At 35.8% G+C, this 15,811-nt stretch overlaps 1 protein-coding gene across 3 annotated transcripts in view; it reads left to right on the top strand.

Annotated features, from left to right (window-relative positions):
- RIC1 (RIC1 partner of RAB6A GEF complex) overlaps nucleotides 1–15,811 on the top strand; it is a 140,264-nt gene that overhangs the window by 29,716 nt on the left and 94,737 nt on the right. For all 3 annotated transcript variants that reach the window (XM_090274122.1, XM_090274123.1, XM_090274121.1), the window contains exon 2: nucleotides 10,835–10,942. In XM_090274122.1, coding sequence (XP_090130248.1) covers nucleotides 10,835–10,942 — 108 coding nt within the window. The remainder of the gene's footprint in view (nucleotides 1–10,834; nucleotides 10,943–15,811) is intronic.

The following is a 15,811-nucleotide window of genomic DNA, read 5'->3' as shown; positions in this document are numbered from 1 at the left end:
AATGTTAAGGGTTGATACATGGCCCTCCATAACGATATGTTGAAATTCTAACCCCCAGTACAGGAATGTGCTCTTATTTGGAAATAGGGTATTTTTAAAGGTCATCAAGTTAAAATAAGGTCATGAGATTTGGCCCTAATTCAATATGACATTACCTTTTTCAAAAGGGGAAATTTGAACACAAAGATAGGCACAGCAGGAAGACGACTGTGAAGGCATACAGAAGATGGCCATGTGACTGGAGTGATGCTTCTATAAGCCGAGAAACACAAGCAGCTAGATAGGGCATGGAAGATTTTCCCATAGAGATGTCAGAGCTATAATGGCCCTGCTGACTCTTTGATTTTGGACTCTTAGACTCCAGACTGAGACAGTATAAATTTTTGTTGTAAGCCATCCATTTTTTGCTATTTATAACAGCAGCCCTAAGAGAACATACTACATAGTTACTTAATCTCTAATGACCTAATTTTGAAAATGAAGTGTCTTACAAGGTTTAAAAATCAATCTGGAATCTGTTTTACAAATATTTACCAGGTGCAGTCATAACTATTGATCTTTAAAAATCAACAAAAGTATTAGAAAACAGGTAAGCATCATAGATTTGCAATTCTGTTATATGAACATAAATGAGCCATACTTATCATAGTTTTATGATGGTAGTGCCTGTTGTATTCATCGACTTTTACAATTTACACAGTGCATTGAATTGGACTGTGTATGGTCAGAGAGACCACTTTCCCCCAACATTACTTATATTTTAACCAAACAAGTTGATCCACAAATCCTTTTTTTAAAGTATATTTTATTGATTATGTTGTTACAGTAGTTCCAATTTTTACCCCTTTGCTCCCCTCTCAGTACCCCCCCTTCCCTCCAGCAATCCCACCCACCTTAGTTCATATCCATGGGTCGTGCATGTAAGTTCTTCGGCTTCACCCTTTCCTATATTATTCTTAACATCTCCCAGTCTATTTTGTACCAACCGATTATGCTTCCTAGTCCCTGAACCATTTCCCCATTTCTGCCCCGCCTGTCTCCCAGCTGATTACCCTCCAAATGATCCCCATACCTATGATTCTGTTCCAGTTCTTATTCTGGTTTGCTTAGTTGCATTTTGTTTTTATTTTTTAGATTCAGATGTTGATAGTTGTGAGTTTGTTGTCATTTTAGTTTTCATAGTTTTGATCTTCTTTTTCTTAAATAAGTCCCTTTAACATTTCATATAATAATGGCTTGGTGATGATGAACTCCTTTAGCTTCACCTTGTCTGGGAAGCACTTCAACTGCCCTTGCATTCTAAATGATAGCTTTGCTGGATAGAGTAATCTTGGTTATAGGTTGCTTTTCATCACATTGAATACTACTTGCCAGTCTCTTCCTGCCCGCAAAGTGTCCTCAGAGAAATCAGCTAATAGTCCTATAGGAATCCCCCTGTAGGCAACTCTCCGCCTCTCTCTTGCTGCCCTCAGGACTCTGTCTTTATCTTTCACCTTTGGCATCTCAGTCATGATGCGTCCTGGTGTCATCCTTTCTAGGTCCAGCTTGCCTGGGACCCTCCGTGCTTCCCGGACCTGTATGTCCATCTCCTTTGCAAAATTTGGGAAGTTTTCCTCATTTTTTTCAATTCTTGCCTCCTCATTCTGCACTGGTTGACTTTTTTCATCCTTATGTTCCAAATCATTGATTTGAACCCCGGTTTTCTTTTCACCATTGGTTTTGTGTGGATTTTCCTTCGTTTCACTTAGCATAGCCTTCACTTCTCTTATGCGTTTGCCATACTGAAGCATATCTGTCAAGCCTGTGAGCATGTTTATCACCAGTGTTGTGAATTCTGTGTCTGTTAAGTTGGCTCTCTCCTCATCTGTTAGGTTGGCTATCTCCTCGTTGCTTAGTTCTCCCACTGGAACCTTGATCCGTTTCCCCTTTTGGGCCATACTTCTCTGTCTTCTGATCTTGACAGGCTCCTGTGTTTGTTTGCCTCCACGTCCCAGGTAGAGCTGTCGCTCCTGTTACGTTGTAAGGTGCAAAGCCTTATGGATTCATGAGTACAGGGCAACCTTTCACCACGTTGTGGCACTGTATGTGGGGGAGGGGTGCAAGAGGGAACAATGCTGCCAACCCAGCACTCGCTCCTTTTCCAGGCACCTCTCCCACTTTTGCACCGGACTGGTGCCCCTCTAGCTGCTGCCTTATCCGTCGTTCCCAGAGTGGGTGGGTCTGTGGACGTTCTAGGACCCTGGGGGCCCTTTAAACAAGTGGACGCTGCTGAGACCTGCAGTTTCTGCCTCCACCCCAACCCCCACTGGTCTGCACAGTCAGAAGCAATGAGGCTTAATTTTCCCCGGTGCTGGGACTGTGAGCTGCTAGGTCTGGTGAGAGCTGGGAAGCTTCCCAGGTGTCCCTCCTGACTTTTTAAAACGTGTGACAGCTTTTTGCCGGCCTGCTGCTGCTGCTGCAGCCACTGCCACCACCACCACACCGCTTCCTCTCCACCCCTTCTACCTGTCTGGATGAGTATTTCTTCTTTCTTTCTTTGTTTGCTGGACTTCCACGCAGTTTGATTTTCTGGAACTTCTGGTTATCTCTAGTTTTGTGGAAGTTGTATTCCTTCTTTGTTTGTTCTGTCTACACCTCCATCTTGGCCGGAGGGCTCCCACAAATCGTTTTTTAATGCAAATGTTTTTATTAATAGAATGTGTAAGTGAATTGTAATAATTCAGTACAAGAAGCAAATAAGTTACAGAAGAGCAGGATTATAATCACAAAATCAAAGATAGTGGTTGTATCTTGAAGAGGTATAGGCATAAATCATGAGGAAAGGGTACTTGGAGTGTCATAATATTGATAGCGAATTATTTCTGTACTTGGATGATGGGTTTGTAGTTGTTCATTTTATTTTTATACCTTATGTATCCTTAATTTTTTTATTATCTATTTTATTAAAATAAAATAAGCAGAGTGTGGAAATAACACTTTGAAGTGGGAGATTACTAAGAATTTATCCATGTAGGTCCTCATATTTTTTATGGATATTCAAGGAATATAGGATCATCTAGGATATTGGTTGATGTAAGAAAATTAGTAAGAAAATCTGCTTTAATAGTATGAAATTTTATACAGAAAGATTCATGCATAACGTTGGGTTTCTGTTTTGTGTTGCCGCGTGTTATAAGAAATATCTAACAGGATTTTTTAGATGTACATATATTTAAATAGAAGCAGTGCTGTAATGAGTAAAATTGCCTCCTAGAAAAGATTGTTTTTTAGGGTTGATAATTAACTGAGAACCTTTATACATGGGATTTCTGCTATTATATCTGTGCAAAATGTATGTCACTAGAGGTGAAACTGAAGACTGATGGTTGTCTGCTTCACTTCAAAACTTAGCAATTTCATAAGCCCACATTATTGTACATTATTCTTTTATTTTGATATGGGTGCAGAGTAAAAACCTCATATTCGGTATGCTTTCTTACTCCTAAATTAGAGGTTAATCATTTTCAGAGGTGAAAATTTTATAAAATATATAAGTACTGGGGTATTTAAAAATGAAAATTAGTAAACATACTATGGTTTTAAATTACTGATTAAATATTGTCACTCTGTTTAACTCTTATTTATCTTTATTTGATAGGTAAGTTATTGCTGATTATAACAATAGAAACCTGTTTTAAAAATTTCCTTTCTGATTGAGTTGGTTAATATTGTTCTTTGAGAACAATTTTTTTTAATTTTTTGATTTTGAGGGAGGGAGAAAGAGAAACATCGATTTGTTGTTTTGCTTATTTATGCATTTATTGATTGACTCCTGTATATGCCCTGACCAGGGATCAAACCTGCAGCCTTGGCATATCGGGTTAATGTTCTAACCAACTGTACTGGCCTAGGAAAAAAAAATTTTAATAAACAGGAAAAAGATATAAAAATTATAAAAAAAACAACAATTTATTCTAACTTGTATCTAATTTGTATGTATTTTAGTTGCTAAGCAAATGACAACTATTTTGTTGTTTTTGTCTTCTTCCTCTCACTCCTTCTGTCAGAGTTGAGGTTTCTCTTCTAGGCTTTTACAAGATTCTAAGTAGTCTAAAATAGGTCTAAAATACCTTGTGAATTAATACTTTTAAATGGTACGAAGTATGGATCAAAGTTATTTTTCTTCGTACGGCTGGCCTCTTATTTCAGCACCATTTGTTGAAAAGTCATCCGTCCATTGAATTGACTTCGTATCTTCCATTTGACTTCTCTACATGTGAACTCTAGAGTCTGTTTGTTTTGATGCCAGTACCACACTTTATTTATTACTATAACTTTATATTGGGTTAGCCAAAATGCCTGTATTTTTTTTTCATTAAAAAAAAAACAAAACACATTTTTTATTTCACCAGTAACTTTATTTTGCATATGTTGGCAACCTCCCACATGGTATAACATCGACTGTTCTCTATGTCTTGATTTGATCTCTGTCGACTTCAACTGGCCTATCTGACCATGGAGCATCATCATCCAGCAAGAAATCTCCACCATGAAACTTTGCAAACCACTTTTGTCACGTTTGATCAGTCATAGCACCTTCTCCATATACTGCACATATCTTTTTGTGTGTGTGTGTGTGTGTGTGTTTTAGTTGCATTTTTACCTTTTTTGAAATAATAAAGCACAGTATGCAAAGCTATTTGTCGTTTGTAGAATAGGCCAAAAATTTTGCCAATTTTCTTCCATCTTCATTATTAAATTGGCTACACAAAAGTGAACCAATTTTGATAATTTTTTTAAATGTGTGATGATATAACAGCTGTCACAATACAATCTAACAAAAATGTTTCAAATTAAGTTGAAGACAACTAAGCACTACTAGAGCCATCTTATGGAAAAAAACTAAACAAACATTCTGGCTAACTCAATAATAGCCCTTAAAGTCAGGTGGTGTAAAGTCCTGCAGCTAAGTTGTCTTCAAAAGTTGTTTTGCTATTCTAATTTTCCTTTCTTTTCTGTATTCTTAAAATAAATCCCTAATGGTGTCCCCAACTATATTTTTCTTCTCTTTTTAAGTTGCAAATATTGTCCAAGGTATTATTTTTAAACAAAGTACCAAAACTTTATTGATAATATGACAACTAAGGTTTAAGAAACTACCCCTTGTCAAGTTTTGGTGTAATATTAAAGAATATTTGCCATTGTTTTAAAAATCCAGCTATAAATCTGTGTAAGACTGGGGTTTCTTCATATAATGATATTTCGATTAAAACAACACATCACAAAAGACTGAATGTAGAAGTAAACTGAGAACCTAGCCATAGTCTCTTATAGTAGACTCTACAGAGATTTGTAAAATGATTCCACTGCCTGTTTTCTTATTTTTTTTAGAACTAGAATTATTTTAAAATATATTGTTAACATACAAAGGGTTTTTTTCCCCTAAATTTTATTTTATTGTGATATAAACACTTGACATGACATTTGACCTCTTTAAAAGTGTTTTCAAATATTCTACCACTTCACTTTTTGATACTATGAACTTGGCTGTTTCAGATACCTCATATAAGTGTAATTATGTTTTATATCTCCTTGTGTAAATGGCTTATTTTACTTAGTAAAATGTAAATGTCATCAAGGTTCCTCCATATGGCTGCATATTGCAGGACCTATATTTTTTTTAAAGCCAAATAGGAAGTTTTCTGTTGTATGGGTACACCACATTTTCTTTATCCATGTACCTGACAATGTACATTGGGTTGTTGTCATATCTTGGTGGTTGTGAATAGCACTGTAGTGAATATCGGAGTGCCAATATCTCTTCAGATCCTTATTTGAGTTCTTCGGAAATGCTCAGAAGTAGGATTGCTGGATCATATGGTAATTCTATCTTTTATTTTTTAAGTAATCTCTGTTTTCCATATTGGCTGCACCATGTTACATTTTCAGCAGCTGTGTGCAAATGTTACAATTTCTTCAAATCCTCATCAACACTTGCTGTCTTTTGGTTTTTTGATAACGTTCATCCTGATAGATGTGAGGTGACATCTCATTGTGGTTTTTCCATTTCTATTATGATTAGTGGCATTGAACATTTTTTCGTATATATGTCAGCCATTTGTATGTCTTTGGAGAAATGTCTATTTGTCTTTAGCCTATTTCATTTTAATCCTTATCCAAGAATATGTTTATTGATTTTAGAGAGAGGCGTGGGGGGACATCGATCAGTTGCCTTTCGTACATGCCCTGTCCAGGAATTGGACCTTCATCCTTGGCATATATATTGGAATGACACTCTAACCAACTAAGCTATCTGGACAAGGCTTTATCTTTCATTTTGGAAGGACAGTTGGCTGGATGTAGTAATCTTACTTGGCACCTTTTCTTTCAGCACTTTGAATATCATCCTGCAAGGTTTCTGCTGAGAAATCCATTTGTGGTCTTATGAGGGTTCTCTGGTACCTCACAAGTTGCCTTTTACTTCTGTTTTCAAAATACTCTCTTTGCTTTTACTTTAGACAATTTATAATTTCTCTCAGTGTGGGTTTATTTGCGTTCCTTTTGGGGGGCTGCTTTGGGGTTCTTGGATGTAGATGTCCATTTCCATAGTCCCTTAAACGTTCCTCACTCTTTTTTTTTCCTCTTGTGATTGAATGATTTCAAATCGCCTTTCTTGGAGTTCGTTGACCTTTTCTTATGCTTAATCTACTCTTTTGTTGAACTCCTCTAGTGAATTATTATTATTTCAGTTATATTCTTTAGCTCCATGATTTCTGTTTGTTACTTTTTAGTATTTTCTATCTCTTTGTTGAAATTCACTTTGTTTAACCATTGTTCTCCTGACCTTTCTGGTGATTATTTTGAATTACCTGCCTTGTAAATCACGTATCTCTGTTTCATCATGGTTTGTTTCTGGAGATTTATCTTCTTTGTTTGGAAAATACTTGCCTTTAAAAAAAACAAAAATCTTATTAACTATGTTGGTGACTTTGTACTAGACAGAGCAACCACCTCTCCCTCAATTCATAAACTGATCTCATATATTAGGAGACTCCCACCAGTCAGCCGGCCAGAGATCCCTGACAGACTCTCAAACCTCAGGTTAGTCCAACATGCTTCCTTTGTTCTTTGCAGTCCTCAGGTGTCTAGGGTATGCTGGATTCTTTCAGTGCACTTCAGCAAGTGAGACTGAAATTGTTCATCAGGCAGTCTCTCTTGAAAAGTTGGATTCAACTCTTTCCTCCCAGGGTATAAGCTGGGAGCTGAGGTTTATTTCTTCTTGCTCCGTACTGAGCTGGGAGAGCAGTTATGACACCCCAAACCTCTGTCTCTGTTCTTACTAGCTGCTTGGTGACCAGATTTGCCAGGTCTTATCAATACCCTGTGAAAGGCAAGGCAGAGCTCCTCCCTTTGGGCAGCCCCCAGAAAAGTTTGAGCATTGGAGATGTGGACTAACTTGCTCCCCAGGGAGAATTTGGGAGCTGGAGTTTATTGTCCACTTGCTGTGTGCTAAGCCAGGGAGTAGGGGCTTATTATGGCAACTGCCTGCCTAAATCTCCATTTCTCTTCTCACTTAGTTCCCTGACAGCTAGATTTTTCTAGATCCTATCAGCACCCTGAGACAAGCAGCACAAAAGCCATTCCTTTTGATAGCCTCTATAGAAGCTTGTGCATTGGATATGTGGACCAACTCTTTCTTTGCTCAGGAAAGAGCTGTGAACTGAACTCTTTCCTCTGTTCTTTCTGTGCTGAGCTGTGGGGAGCTGTGATGACTACCAGTTCAAGCCACTGCCTCTATTCTCCAACAGGTAGCTAGATTATGCTGGTTCTGTCAGTCTTCCAAGACTAGCAAGACAGAAAGCAGTCCTCTGGGAGAGCTTCTGTGGAAAGGTTGGGTCACTGGACATTCAGCTCACCTCTTTTGTTCCTTGGGGATTAGTTGGGAACTGGAGGATTTTCATGGCACTGAATGGAGGTAGGAATTCTGGCAAAAGGGTGTCCTGAGTCTCCCTACCAAGTTTGAGGAGTCTAATTTCACATTCATCCAGCATTCAGATGCCTTTCAAGGAGTTTCTGGATTACAGTACTCAGTAGAATTTGGGACAACTGTAATGGCATAATCAGTAAAATATAATTTAAAAAACCATGTATATATAGAAAGAAATGTGAAGAGATATATGGGTTAGTACAGGTACATATGTTTCACACTGTGTTTTCTGAGAGGACCAAGAAGCTAGAAGCAGTAATAACACACTAGCAACAAGAATCTTGTTTCCAGATCTTGTTTTCTAAACACTAGTCTCTAATAAAAAGACACAAGTTCCTGGGAAAAACAGCTGATTCTAGGGTAAGGGCATAGATAGTACAGAAGGATCCTGTGGAACCTTCTTGTGTGCCTGAAAGTAGACATCCCTTTTTCCAGCACCATTTGTTGAAAAAACCATTCAGTTTCTATTGTGTTGCCTTTGTTCCTTTATTAAAGGCCAGTTGACTATATTTATGAGGATATATTTCTGGGCCCTCTTGTCTTTTTCATTGATCTGTTTTCTGTTTTTTTTGCCAGTATCACTTTGTCTTCATTACTATACAGGTAACCCCCTTATAACACAGGTGTTAGGTTCCTAACAAATGCCGTGATATGTGAATCCGTGTTATACAAAACAGAGAACTAGTGCAAAAAGGGGGTTAGTTTCTGAAATTAAAGAACATGCTATTATATTTTTATAATTAAGAGAAATATCTTTATTAAAGCAATTTTCATCAAAAGTATTATGTATTAATATGAATTAAGTAAAGTTTTCTCTGTCATCACTACTGAGCTCCATTAACTGAATGCGTTTTCTTTTTGACAATATATCTTCATCCTCTGAACTTTCTTCAGCATTATCTTGATTTCTGTGCTCTACTTTTTGCAAAAAGTCTGTTATTTTAGATTGCTTGCTTTTAGCAGAGAGATCTTTATAAATTTCATTATACAGTGCTAAGCACTTTTGAAGTTCTCTCTTAAACTTTGTGCTCCTTTCAGTGCAAGGATCTTCATTTAAGAAATATGACTCAACTTTTTGGCTAAGTCTAGGCCTTTCTTTACACTTTTTCGAGTAAACTGTTTAACTTCTGTATTTTAATCTGTGCTGTCGTCCCCTAAGTTATCTTGGCACATTGCAGATGTCATTTCCACCAAAATGGCTTCATCAGTTTCATCTAATACCAGCAATTCTTGGGTATCTTCTACAGTCATATCGTGTTAGACTGAAACCATGTCATAGAAGTACCGTGTTACACGGGGGGGGGGGGGTTCCCCGGGGGGGGTTCCCCAGTTCTCTAATAACTGTTTTAGAGCAAAACCGTGTTATAGGAGTGACATGTTATATGGGGGATACCTGTATCTTTATATAAAGTCTTGAAGGAGGGTATGTCAGTCTTCTTACTTAGTTCTTTTCCTTCAATACTTAATTAGCCATTCTGTGTATTTTGCTTCTCCATATAAACTTCAGAATCAATCTGCTGATATCTCTAAAATAACTCACTGTGATTTTGTTTGGGATTGTGTTGACTCAAAGTTGGGAAGAACTGATATCTTGATATTGTTGAGTCTTCGTGTCCATGAACTTGGAACATATTTCCATTTATTTATTTCTTTTTTTGTTTTGTTCATCAAAATTTAGTAGTTTTCCTCATATAGACCATCTACATATTTTGTTAGATTTATACCTAAATGATTTTTGTTTCTAATGCAAGTGGTATTGTACTTTTAATTTCAAATTCCACTTGTTCATTGCTGATAAGTAGGAAAGCAATTGCTTTTTATATATTAACATTGTATCCTGCAACCTTGCTACAATCACCTATTATTTTCACAAGTTTTTTCATTTTTGTTGGTTCTTTCAAATTTTCTACGTAGTCAGTCATGTCATCTATGAACAAAGACAGTTGTCTTTCTTTCTTCCCGGTGTGTATTTCTTTTATTTCCTTTATTTTTGGTTTTACTGTATTAGCTAGCATTTCCAGTAGGAAAAGTAGTAGTGAGAGGGGATGTTCTTGTTTGTGATTTTAGCAGGGAAGCTAGTTTCTTACCAGTGAATATGATGTTAATTATAGGTTATTTGTAGATGTTCTTTACCAAGTCGAGGAAGTTCCCCTCTATTCCTAGTTTGCTGAGAGTTTTTATCATGAATGAGTATTGGATTTTTGTCAAATTAATTTTCTATGTCTACTGATAGGATCATGTGATTTTTCTTAATTCTGTTGATGTGATGGATTACATTGCTATTTAGATGTTGATCCAGCTTTGCACACCTGGAATAAATCCCACTTGTTCATATTTTATAATATTTTTTATACATTGTTGGATTAGATTTACTAATATTTTGTTGAGAAATTTTGCAGCTATGTTCATGAGTGGTATTGGACTGTTGTTTTACTCTTTTGTAATGTGTTTGTCTGGTTTCAGTATTAGGGTGATGCTGTCCTCATAGTAAGTATTTTTTCTGCTTCAGTCTTCTGAAAGATATCATAGAGCATTTGTTCCTTAAATTTCTTCCTTAAATACTTGGTAGAATTCACCAGTGAACACATCTAGGCCTGTTTTACTTTTTTCTGTTTATTTTTTTAATAGTTATTAATTATTGATTCCATTTCTTTAATAGATATTGGCCGATTCACATTATCTTTCTTTTTGGTTATTTTTAGTTGATTTGCTTGGATAATTTAAGCTAATTATTTAATACTAGATTGTTATATTTTATTATACTTTTAGATTTATTAAAACACTTTGAGTACTCCATGATAAATTATCTTATATTTATTTATCTATATTCTTATGCAACATTAATAAAACACAGCTGTCTTTTTCCAGCCTAGTGTGTTAATTGTAACCTACAAGGAACCTGCAAAATCATCTTCTCAGTTTGGATCCTACAAGCAAGCTGAATGGAGGCCGGATAGTACAATGATAGCTGTGTCAGTAAGTAGATTTTTTTTTTTTTTAAATTATTACATTGCTTTTAAACTTGATTCTCTTAGGTGACTTCCTTTCAGTTTTTCAAACCCATTAGTATTTATCTTCTGCGATAAAAATTGCTGAACCAAATCTTCTATTCAGGTTATTTTTACTATATCTTTTTTCTTGGTTCTACTTCTTCCATTTCTAAATGTAGTGCCTATATCCTTTTCTGTTTATTCTTTTCACTTTCCTGTTTTGTCCTTGAAATCTGTTTACCAGATTTTTAAAGCTTTTCTCCATATTCATACAGTACTTGCAAATATAGACTAGTCCCACCCTCCATTCCTAAGGATGTCTCACAAAAATTATAAACTTTATATTTATGTCATACTAATTTCTCATCTGCATTTCTTTTTGTTCTGTTAATGTTCTTAGGTCTGATTTAATTTTTCCTTTTCAGTTTATGTTTTGTCACTGTCATCTCTTGAACTGTCATCATTACCTAATTTGAATTAGCAATAATATGTATGGTTAAGCATTTATTGAGCACCTCTTACATAAATACTTTTGTTGCTAAAACTAGTTTATGTGGATCATCTCTTTTAATCTTTTAAGTCAACACTTTGAAGTAGGTACAATTATTCTTGTACAGTTATCCTTCATAGTAGATAAGTATATTGAGACTCTGAGAAAGTTTTATCCAAAGTCACATAGATAGTGTATATTGAAGAGAAGGAATTTAAACCAAGGTACTCAGGTTTCATTTACTGTACTCCTTAACTACTACACTAACTTATATCTCTGTTTTCTGTCCTTTTCTAGTTCATGCTATTTAATACTGACTGGGTTAATCATCTGAAAGTGATCCACATGATCAAAAATATTAAGTAGTTTCTCACTTCCCACAGTAGGGGTCTTGCAGACTACTAGCTACATACCAGATCTACCCTACTGCCTGTTTGTGTATGGACTTTGAGCAAAGAAGAGTTTTATGTATTTAAATGATTGAAAAAAATCAAAGAGGGATATTATTTTTGGCACTTGAAAATTAAATTAAATTAAAATTTTATTGTTTATAAGTAACATTTCTTGGAGCATGAAAATACTAATTTATTTACATATTGTCTCTGGCTGCTTTTAAGCTACAACAGCTGACTTGAGTAGTCCTGACAGTGACACTGATACTTCTACTCTTCTCTCTCCTGCTCATTATACAATAAATTCAGTGTTCTCAGTGTCATGCATATCTTCATATTGTGACACTTTATATTACTTTTATTACTAGTGCATACCTATTATGTCAAAAGAAGGGAAAAATAGATTTTTGGTGTGGATTATTTTATTGTTGAATTACATTGCAAAATACTGCGTTCATTATGCAGTGACACAGTAGTGAAGCCAAAAGAATGTAAGTTGACATTTTCCAACCTAGTATTTAGTTAAGTACTAATCACAGTATTTCCAATTCACTAAAATTGTTAGAAAAATTAGAAAATTTAAAAGGAAATGTTTCATCGTACCAGAAACTCTTCACAGAAATGAAAAATGCACCCAGAGTAAGTTTGCTTGGTTCTTGATGAAGTGACAAACGTTACAGTACTCTTCAGTTTTTGATTTGAGCAATCAATGCAGAGTATGAAATGAATGCAAATTGTTCCCTATGAATACAAAATCAGTAGAACAACTTCAGGTGTAAAGATTTTCAAAGAAGTTGAAGAAAATGCTAATTCAGTACAACCTGGAGTAGAATCCAGTAAGTTGTGTTTTAACTGATGGTGGTAAAAATATGTGTGGAATAGAAAAAGGCTTATTTATTACTTACTTGGACAAGTTTACAAAGTTTGTGCACATGTAAGCATATAAAGCTTGTGGTTACTTTAAGTTTTTGTCAGAAATACAAGCTGCATATCTGACTTGCTCAACCCCAAAGCTGTCAGTGGTAAGGGTTTATTGTAAATTTTTTGCGCTCAGGGGCTGAGATAGAAATTTTTTAAACGCGAAGAACCACCTGCAGACACAACGCTGACACTGAACGACTTTGGAAGATAGCTTTGGCTGCAAACTTGGTAATGTTGCCTAATGACTTTAGTCTAAACTTACAAAGCAAAACAGTGCTTTTATGTGAAATGTATATATGCTAAAGTCATTTGATGACAACTGATGTTTGACTCAAGTAATGTCAGACTGCTTTTCATACTTCCACTGCTTTCAAAAGTTAAGACAAAAAAGTAAGATTTCTATTTCCAACAAAAATTAGTAGTAAATAAGTTTTCTGAGTCATTTTCAGACCTTGGTGCAGTGGCAAAGGAAATTTCCATATTTCAGAATCCATTGAATTGTGGAAATGAGGAGCATTCCACCTAACTTTCAGTTGCAAGTAATTAATTTACAATATTAAGGACAGGTTAAAAGGCAGACAGCAAGAGAAAAATCTAGTAGACTTCTATAATTGCCTAAAAATACTGCATATAGTCAAAGTTATATGCTCATGGGTTGATATCAGTATTTGTGTGAGAAGACATTTTCAAATATCAAGTATGTAAAATCTCATTACAGACCAACATTAATAGAGGAAACTTTGCAATCTATTTTGATAGGGAACAGTAACTTTAAACCCCAATTAAGCAAAAATGTTAACCTTTTAAAATTCATTCTCTTTCGTGGATGTGTACTACAAAGAAGAAATATACTCAGTTTTCATTATGATTATATTTAGAATTTTGTATCGATAAAATTTATGAAAATTTGTTTTCCCTCTCTATTCTTTTTTTTTAAAATTGAATTTAGAGAGAGGATGTGGGGGGAGGAGAAAAACATATCGATATGTTGTTTCACTTATTCATGCATTTATTCGTTGGTTCTTATATGTACCCTGACCAGGAATTGAAGATGCGACCTTGGCATATGGGGATGACACTAACCAGCTGAGCTACCCAGCCAGTGCCTTAATTATTTCCTTTTATTTTCCTGTATTTCTGATGCTTTGACATCTTGGAGCTTTGCTGACCGTGGAGAGACTGTGACTCCTAGGTCTAGCCAATTCCAGCAGATAGTAAAGGATTCATCTGTGGGTATACATACCTTTTATATACAAACCAATCAATTCATAGCCTGTACCTTCAACTACCTCTTTTATGCAGCTCTTACACTCTGGGCCACTGTTCTCCTGCCCTAATAATCCCAGGGTCAGGTACCAAGTAATTAGAGACAGCCTCTACACCCTCAATAAACAGAAGACAGCCTATTAGCTTTCTTTTTAGAAAAGAAGTAATTTCACATTAATTTATTAAACTTACACTCTACTGACTATTTAGAAAGTAAAGAAGTTAGCTCCGGCTAGTGTGGCTTGGTTGGAGTGTCATCCCATAACCAAAACGTTGTGGGTTCAATTCCCAGTCAGGGCACATAACTAGGTTGCAGGATTGATCCCCACCTGGGCACATACAGGAGGCAACCAATCACTGCTTCTCTCTTGCATCAATGTTTCTCTGTCTCCCTTCGCCTCTCTCTAAAAGCAATGAAAAAATGTCCTCAGGAGAGGATGAAAAAAAAAAAGAAAGAAAGAAAGAACTTAGGAGTAATTATTCCTGTCCTCATGTTGGGGAGATAAAAATGCATATGTGAAAAGATAAAAACGATTTACTATTTTTGACTATTGAAAATTTGATTTTTATTTCACCTGGTTAATGCTTATAGTCTTTTTCTGAAACCTGGTGAAGATGTCATGATTAATTTTAACTACTGTAGTCTGGCTCATATTAAAATACTTGGTAAGTACTGATGGGATTCAAGTCACTTCATCTCTGTTTGTATAATTAATGTTTTAGCTGATAAGAAATTTTTTTTTATCTTCACCTGAGGACATTTTCTTATTGATTTTAGAGAGAGAGAGAAAGAGGGAAGGAAGGAGGGAAGGAGAGAGGGAGGGAGAGAGAGGAAGAAAGAAAGGAAGGAAAAGAGGAAAGAAGGGAAGGAAAGGAAGAAAGAAAGAAACATTGATGTGAGAAACATCGATTCTTATAGGCACCCCAACCAGCGGTCAAACCCGCAGCCTGGTTATGTGCTCTGAGTGGGACTTGAACCCACAGCCTTTTGGTTTATGGGACAGTGCTCCAAACAACTGAGCCACGCAGACCAGGGCATGCATTTTAATGTACATACATAGGATCATAAGTGGAATTTATGAAAGACTTTTTAAAAAGAAGTTTTACATTCACAGCAAAATTGAGGGGAAGGTATAGAGATTTTTCCTTATGCTCCCTTTTACCACACATGCATAACCTTCTTCATTATCGACATCCCCACCAGAGTAGTACATTTTTTATAATTGATGAACCTATATTCACGCATCTTTATCACCCAGAGTTCATATCTTACATTACGGTGTTATATTACTCTTAGTGTTTCTGTGGGTTTGGACATGTATCTACCATTATAGTATACACACAGTAGTTTTACTTAGCCCTTCTGCCCAAGTCCTTTGTGCTCCTCCTGTTTATCTGTTCATCTCTCATAACCCCTGGCAATCAAAGATCTTTTTTATTGTCTTCATAGTTTTATCTTTTCCAGAATATCATATAATTGGAATTACATATTATGTAGCCTTTTCAGATTGGCTAATGTCACTTAGTAATAGTATTTAAAGTTCATCCATGTCTTCATGGCTTGATAGCTCATTTTTTAGCACTGAATAATATTTCATTGTCTGGCTGTACCATAGTTTTTTGGTCCATTCCCTGCTGAAAAACATCTTGGTTTTGGCTTCCAAGTTTTGGTGATTAGTTAAAGCTGCTATAAACATTCATGTGAAGGTTTGTGTGGATGTGTTTTCAACTCCTCTGGATACCAATAAGCATGATTGCTGGATCGTATGGTAAGACTATATATGGT

This window comes from Furipterus horrens, unplaced genomic scaffold, assembly GCF_987537825.1.
Source record: "Furipterus horrens unplaced genomic scaffold, mFurHor1.1.pri manual_scaffold_4, whole genome shotgun sequence".
Lineage (NCBI taxonomy): Eukaryota > Metazoa > Chordata > Mammalia > Chiroptera > Furipteridae > Furipterus > Furipterus horrens.
This window is presented reverse-complemented; position numbering and strand designations above follow the sequence as displayed.